General features: G+C 32.9%; 1 protein-coding gene across 1 annotated transcript in view; it reads right to left on the bottom strand.

The window, feature by feature from the left end:
• Positions 1-8,455, bottom strand: part of LOC112122006 (zinc finger CCHC domain-containing protein 7-like) — a 45,382-nt gene that overhangs the window by 25,976 nt on the left and 10,951 nt on the right. Inside the window, exon 2 of the mRNA XM_029914315.1 lies at positions 5,985-6,020. Within this exon, the coding sequence (XP_029770175.1) occupies positions 5,985-6,020 (36 nt within the window). The remainder of the gene's footprint in view (positions 1-5,984; positions 6,021-8,455) is intronic.

Consider the following 8,455-nt stretch of genomic DNA (forward strand, 5'->3'; position numbering starts at 1 on the left):
TGTATTGTCCTTTCATGTCTTTTACGCACACAGGCCAAAACAGCGAATTTCTGGTTCACCTTTTTTTATGTAAGTGGATTAAAAGTAAGATTAACAAATTGTCAAAAAATGTGTTAAACGATAGCCTCCGCTGGTTAAAAATTCTGATGTCTGTAAAACTCTGTTGGTGGCCATCTTGGACTGGGGTTGTAATACAAATGAAACTAGCAGAGACAGGAGATGGGGGAGGGGACCCTTACTGCCTGAACACTGGAAGAGGAAGGGAGGGATTATCAAGGATGAGCTATCCTTATGGAAAGAACCCTCCTAAAAACAGTAGGAATTTTTTTTTAAAGTATATCTACACATCTGGAAAATACATTAGAAAACAAGAAACAAACTATATTTTGTCCATCTGCTGGAATTTACCTTTCCTTAGTCTTTCTACGTGTATTTCCTGAAGAAGGCCATATTGATATATGAAAGATTAATTTCTATTTCATTATTGTATGTAGATTTTATTCTTGGATTGTGCTTGCTATATGCTTCAGTGTATGAATGCATTAGATTACAATATGCTATGATAAAGTATAATGTACATAGTCAGAAAAAAATGAAATTATACAACAGGAACGCAAATTTTATTTTATGCCAAAACATTACAGTGGCTATCCATGTCTTTCCTGGTGCTTAATGTCTTGTGCCCCATATCGGGTGAATATATGATACATTTTGTCCCATTTTTCAGCCTGAATCATGCAAAGGAACGAACACACACATATAGAAATATACGCTTTTGTACCTTAAACAACATATTGAGGATTGTTGTTTAAAAATAAGCTTCGTCCTACATTTTTCATAGTTATCCCTTATTTGACTGAAAGATAAATGCTCCATTAAAAAAATACGCACACACACACACACTATACCCACAGACACACACAGAGCCGAATCCCAGTCCTTTTACTTACGTTAGTAGACCACCTAAGCCAGGGGTTCTCAAGCAAGGGTATGCAGAGGTCTTCCAGGGGATACATCAACTCATCTAGATATTTGCCTAGTTTTACAACAGGCTACATATAAAGCACTAGCGAAGTCAGTACAAACTAAAATTTCATAGAGACAGTGACGTGTTTCTGCTGCTCTATATATTGTACACTGAAATGTAAGTACAATATTTATTTACAGTTGATTTATTTTATAAATATATGGTAAAAATGAGTAAGTAAGCAATTTTTCAATAATAGCGTGCTGTGGCACTTTTGTATATTTATGTCTGATTTCGTAAGCAAGTAATTTTTAAGTGAGGTGAAACTCGGGGTTCGCAAGACAAATCAGACTCCCGACAGGGGTACAGTAGTCTGGAAAGGTTGAGAGCCACGGCACTAAGCTATTCATAGATTTGCAGATTCCAAGGCCAAAAGGGACCATTGTGATCATCTAAGCTGACCTATATAGCACAGATCAGAGAACTTCTCAAAAATAATTTCTGGAGAAGATTAAAAAAAAAAAAAAAAAAAATCCAATCTTGATTTTAAAATGGTCAGTGATGGAGACCCACCATGACCCTTGGTAAATTGTTCCAATGGTTAATTACTCTCAACATTAAAAATGTTTGCATTATTTCCAGTCTGAATTTGTCTAGCTTCTACTGCCAGCCACTGGATTGCCTTTCTCTGCCACAGTGAAAGTAAACTGGATTCACACGCATGTAGTTACATATAAAGTGGGATGGCATTTTTTTCAGAAATACTCCACAGCAGTAGTTGTCTTCTGAAGAGGGTAACATTGCTGTATAATAACAGGGCTATCTGCTATTATTATTTGTTTAAGGTAGTGCTCACTACGTTCAAGGAATTTTCCAGACTCTCCAGAAGGCCTGGTCTCGGTCCCAAGCACTTCACAATCTAAGGATACAGTCTATACAGTCAAGATTGAGTACAAATCAGTTTGGTGTATTTGTAGGTGTGTGGGTCTCCAAGAAGTGCAAAGTTACCTAAAAGGGGAACTGCCACAGGGAAAAAAGAAAGGTGATCAGATTAAATATACAGAGCATTTTTAGGTCAAACAACAAAGTTGGACAAAATTATCCAAAAATATAAGTTAGAAGATAAATCCTGTTTGTTCCACTGACTTCAGTATGGACTATTTTTGCAATTGAAGTGGGAAGGATTTTTCCTAGGTCTGTATCTGTCCAGAGCAAAATATTCTACAAACACGTATACAATTCTAGTTTGGGTCGTGAGTAGTTTATAAACAGAAATGAAAAATAACAGAAAGGTAGAATTTAGAAAGAGGCTATTCTTAAAGTGAATTGCTATGACTGAAAGTGTTCTTTACTAGTCCTGCTATGAAAGAGATGATAGTGATGGTATGGTCTTCGGATCAGAGACTGCATCTTTCTGAGTATTTGCAGCTCATCTTGTACAACCAGGCCACCAATCCTAATTGGTGCCGATGGCTACTACCATAATAAAATCATAAACGACAATACTATTTCTTCAGTCAGCGTTATAGGTAGGTTTCCTAAGGCTCAGGGACAATGCACTGTAGGACTCAACTTGTTTCAGGGGCCCTTAAAAATTCTTTTCTTGTAGGACTGTGATTCTTCATATTCTAACATTATTTATATCTGGCCAAAATATTGTAATATTATTTTTACTGGATTTTGAAAATCAACTTCTTGTATTATTACCCTACTACTATGAGTTCATAATAACAAGTTTGCTAAATGTAGAACTGTGTATCTGCCTATCATTTATTGCATGCAGGAAACAATGAGAGGAAAAAACCCATAAAATATGTTGACAACTTTATTTTGTTTTTTCTGAAAAAAGGAGAAATATATAGAATAGGCACGATGAAAACTATTTAATCACATTTTAAATCATTATCAAAACTGGTCATTAAATAGTAATTCTAGTTATAGTTGAAAGAAATTTCAAGAACCTAACCCTGTCCAGTTATAAACCTTTGATTATCACAGAGCCTTTAAATTTAAGCATCATTAATATGATTTAATTGTCTGTTTTTTCTGACAAGGAACAAACTAAAATATTCCGCTCATAATTCTTTTTGCCATTTCAACTGCCTCTTAACATTTTTGAAATTCTAACAAAAAGAAGCTGCCAGCAAGACATTTATGACAATATTACAAAGTTTTTTTTAGTGTTTCAAAATTTCCCAACTGTAATAGTTTAAACTAAAACCTAACACCAACCATAACAGTAGCAATGGAATTGTTATGTCCTCATTGTTCCTACTCAAGCTACACTGAAGTGCAAGAGCTACTATGAGTCAATAGATGGCAGTCCACCTCTTAGAAAAGAGACATATAATGAATAAAATCATCAAAAGCGTCACAAAGAGACAAGAATTGAGTTCTGTTGTTTTTAACAAGCTTTCAGAGTGATTAATTAAGAATATTTTAAGAATGTATGTGCATTTAAACACAATTTTTATATGGACCTTTGGCAAAGCGGTATGATAGAAGTGATTTTAAAAGTTCATAAACATGACACATATTTGTATAAAATATAATCGTTGCTCTGCTTGGGTTGATGTCTATATATGTTATGCACATTATCAGTTTACAATTTTCCCAAATTCAGTTTGAAACCAGTTGTTAATTTGCGCTATATATATATATTGTTAAGGTGTGAAAAAACCTGAAGCTAACATTAGTACATATACCTGCAAAGATATGTGCATATTCTCCAAAAATAATAAATGCAAGTCTTTTTCTTCTCTTGCATTATTTGTTTAGAAATCTGTATTTATAACAAACTATGATGGAATTGTAAATTGATGACTGCAGTCAAACAGTAGAATGCCTATATGAGAGCAAACAACTTCTACCTTTTAGTCATACTTATGTAAAAGAAATAGACAACAAGTCTATTCTAACACGACAGTTTCAGCATCATCTGTGGATATTATTTGCTTCTGTTGCAGTTTAGATCTAGAGAGAATTCTTAAGTGAAAAAACAAAAGTTGACCCTGACATGTTTAAGTAGTTTAAATAATATAGATTCTCTTGAACTATAGCCTCTATTTTAAACGTCTACGATGTCTGTTGTCAACTGAAGTTTTAAAAAAAGTATAATCTGATTATGCTTCAATTAATGTAGTTGTCAAAATTGATCTTCACATGAAAGATGCTATGTAAATACAAAATATCATCATAAATTAAAAACCTGGATAATTTATAGTACTAAATAGCAAAGGCATTTATAAGAAACAAGGCAGGGACTACATATTTAGTAATGAAATCGGAAATATTTATATGTATGTATATTTGATCACATTTCAAAATATTCTCTCACAAGCACAGCGTACCCCAAAGCACTATTTTTTCCAAATTAATTAATTTTTCAAATATGACATTTCCATGCATAGCTCCAAACATTTCGAAGTAGATCTTCTGTTGGTGGATATTGTTAATTTCACACCATTGAAAGTATAAAGTCAAAATACTTTCCCTGAAAATTAATTGGCTACAATTCTTCAAGATGAAACAGCTCAGATTGCTTGTCAATGATTGCCAGGAAGAATCTGTTTTTAGCCTTTTAAAAAGTAAGAATTTTTTGTAGTGTTGATTATAACTCTTTTCTGAGTAATTGTTCAATGTCCAAAACAGGCCCGAACAACAAAATATGTTTTGACATATTAGCTGAAACCTAATTCACCATCACATTATTGCATAAATACATCTATGTGATTCTTAGATTCCAAGTTCCATAAGGGATCTAACAAACCATTTAAACACTTCCTTTTCTGGAGCATAAAGAATTATAAAGGATTGAATCTTTTCTTTTGAGTATCTTTAAATAAATAAAGCAAACAACCATATAAAGTGAATGCAACTAAACCTATTCTTATTACATCTTCTTTAATCTGGTAATTTAAGAGCAAAGAAAATATGCATATAGAAATGGAGATTTCCAAAGTGAATGTTTAAAAAAAAAAACCCTAAGCACAGGAGAGATTTTCAACAGAGTGTATCCTTTACTATTAAATTTAGCTGCTAAAACAGAAAAGAGAAAGTTCCAACATGTTGAAAAGGCACAAGGAACAGATTTTAAAGGACATCCTATAGCAGTATTCCCTTATTTGAAAGAAAAACCTCAAAACCACAGCACAACAAAAAGTACTGGACAAACTTTTCTGCTTTGTTTAATCGTACAAGGATGACAGTGGTTATAAAGTTATTCCAGTTAAACACACATTTTCCTTATGTTGAAAAGAAGTCATAGGCAAGGCCTAATTTTTTATACATAAATGTGTGTGTGTGTGTGTGTGTGTGTGTGTGTGTGTATATATATTTATTTTGTATTTAAGGTTTGTAGTGTAGATCAATTAGACATTATTCTAAACAAGTTAAATCTTGTTTTCAGACTGCACATTAGTTAATGTAGGTGCAGTTTGTTTAAATTTTCCCTGCGTTTTGCATACAAGAAAAAAAATTAAAAACTGAATGATTTATTTGTAGTGTGCAGTAGTTATTTTTATAACTAAAGACCAACTAACCAGGTGCCAAAGAAGAAGTGGCAGTTGATTTCTTCTTTAAGAATCATGTACAAAGATTTTAAAGTTTATTTCTAAAATTCACATTCCATTCTCTAGGTAAGGTTCTTTAAATCAAAGTTAAAGAAACTGCCTTGTAATATATGGGGATTTGACAACCAAATCCGGGAAACAATGAGACAGGAATACTGTTATACCCCAGTATAAAATTAAACTTTCTTTTTGTAATGTATACAGTAAATGCAGTTATGGAGAGGAAAGTGATAGAATGCAGTCATTAAATTATGCTAGTAATACAATCAGAACTTCTAAGAATGTATAAAAAGGGACAGTGTATTATTGCATTCTCCAGTTCAAAAACTCTTCAGATGTTTATTATCTTCCTGAAGAAGATGCTTGTCTATATTTTATGGTCAGCAGTTCACAGAAGAGTAAATAGGTTGGGTGTACAAGAAAATAAAAAAGGTGTTTCTACTTACTGTTAGGTGATACTGCCTCCATATTTCTGGGCAAGCCTGGAAAATAAAAATATTGATCAGCTGGGAGCATGAAACAAGGTGCTTTACAGCCTGTTGGTTTTGGCATAACACAGTATCCACCGGTGTCGGTCACAGGAAAATAAGAAGCTTAACTGAAAGGGCCTGCATTTCAGCTTCAAAAACCTGGCTAGACAGTTTAATTGAATTTTACACTGGTTTAACACACTCCCTGCCATTGTCAGAAAGCCAGTAACAGTTTTCTCTCTCCCGTTCTTCTCTTAAGGTTAGAAGTTTTGGAGACTAACATGTTCTTAACTGTCATAACAAGTATTACTATAAAACAAACCCAAACACAGCAGACTGAAATTCTGCATGTAGGGTATAGAATGTGTTTTGTAACATTTGAAACCTACATAATGTTTTGGAAAGTAATTCAGCAGTTACTTTGCTTTAATACAGAAGTGAACTTAAAATTATGTTGCTATTTTTGTACATGTCTGAATCCTAATCAAAATATAATTGTTACAAGTAATAATCCTCAGTAGCCTAATGTCAGATGAGATGTAAACAAGGAGCATAACAGATTGCTTTAATGCTTCTATTTTTACAATGGCTTGCTGTCTTCTGTTTTGATCTTTGCCCATCTTATTCACAAACTTCAAAGCATAGTCCATGATAAAAACTATATATAAAGTAGATTTTCTATAACAGCAATTTAACAGTAGACTTGAAGAAAGCACAGAATGTGGTAGAGAGGAAATATGAAACTTTTTTCTTAAAAAACAAAATAAAAATGTATTGAGAATCAGTGAGACATGGCTGCTAAATATTTTCCTAATATTCCTTAATATTTTTACGAAATTTACAATGGCTTTTCTGATTCTGATTTTATACACATATCAGAGCCAGAAACAAATACCTATTGCTAATTTGACTGTTATACACGTCAAAACCAGGTGTGTGTTAGTTACATATACACACACAGCTGTATAACTATTATCTGTGCACCATCTTTAATTTTCTTTATAATGCCTCTATTTACTGTGGAAATAATCTCTCGGTCATTTGAACGATTTCCCATTTCGTTTGTAAATCTCAATTCTGAGTGTTTCCATCAGAAATCTTGGTTATTCCATGTTTTCCAGGCAGTATCATGTAGTTTTAACTTCCAACTCTCTAGTCCCCTTGTCTTGCAAATTTATATTAGTAACATTTCTTAAGTTTTTTGAAACAATCCTTTCTCCCATGCCTAATATACCTGCTTTCCTTTATTTTTACAGATAATGTACATTTAAAAATACAAACAATAAACAAAATGTAATGGAACTTCTAAAAAATAAAAGGTAATGCCAGTGGCCCTAACGCATGCAACCAGACAGCACCACAGTAGGTTTTCTCCAGATGGGCTGAAAATTGTATTCTTTATTATATATTTTACTAATCCTGTAATTTTCTGGAGAAAAATGTATACTCTGTGCAGTGCAACCATTCCACACTTTCTGTCTTATTAAAATATTGCATGTAAATATTTGTATTTTATATTAATATTATTTTTGTAAAGAAACAGTAAGATGCATTACATTTCTGGGCATAGGGAAGCAATAAAACATGTGACAGTTTAAAAACACTCAAGCTGTCTTGGAATGCAAACAAAAGGATTTGCCACCTCTCCTAAAATGGATACTAGTTTGGCACTTACACAGGATTAGCAAGGGTAGCAGGCAGTTATTTATACATTAGTTCTGGGTAGTTTTCGATTACCACAGTGTTCCCAGAATAATATGGTTGAAAAATCGCAATCAATGAGTTGTCATATACTGGCAAAATGCCACTCTGCTATATGACCTTTACTTACACAGCAGCTATTTAAATAAAAAAAATTACTTGGTTTTAGAATAATCATTTTGTGACTCTGGATATGAAGACACTATTTACTGTGGAAATTTGTTGCTAAGAAATAAGAAACTTATACCTCCTCCAAGTAGTAGTGCTTAATAAAACATTTAAAAGGCACAACCTTACCTTACTCAGCAACTCTATCTAATAAGAGCTAGTTATTATTATTGCTCTTATCTATATGTGCATTTTAAGGCTGTAGGGGAAAAAAAGAGGTAAAAATCTAAAGGAAAACTGAACTGGCAGATTTCTATATTCACATGGCAATTCAGTGTAACATTTTTCATAATCAAAATACAACTTCAGGTGGTTTATGCAATAGTCCAAAATGGATGACAGGCTAAAAATTGGCCATAGTATTAAAAAATAATAATACTCTTAACTTTGAGACTTACTCCCTTGCGTCAACTCATAATTACTGTCTGTGCCTCTTCCTTATCACAGAATGACCAAATATATACATCATTAACAATGACTACAGAATACTGGCTTCTCAAATGAAGCAAAGTGGCTTGTTATGGGAGAGAGCATAACCAAATACAACAATTGAACCTGTGATTTTTCTTATTTATTTA

The sequence above is a fragment of the Terrapene carolina genome, unplaced genomic scaffold, assembly GCF_002925995.2.
Source record: "Terrapene carolina triunguis isolate 2854851 unplaced genomic scaffold, T_m_triunguis-2.0 Scaffold35022, whole genome shotgun sequence".
NCBI lineage: Eukaryota > Metazoa > Chordata > Testudines > Emydidae > Terrapene > Terrapene triunguis.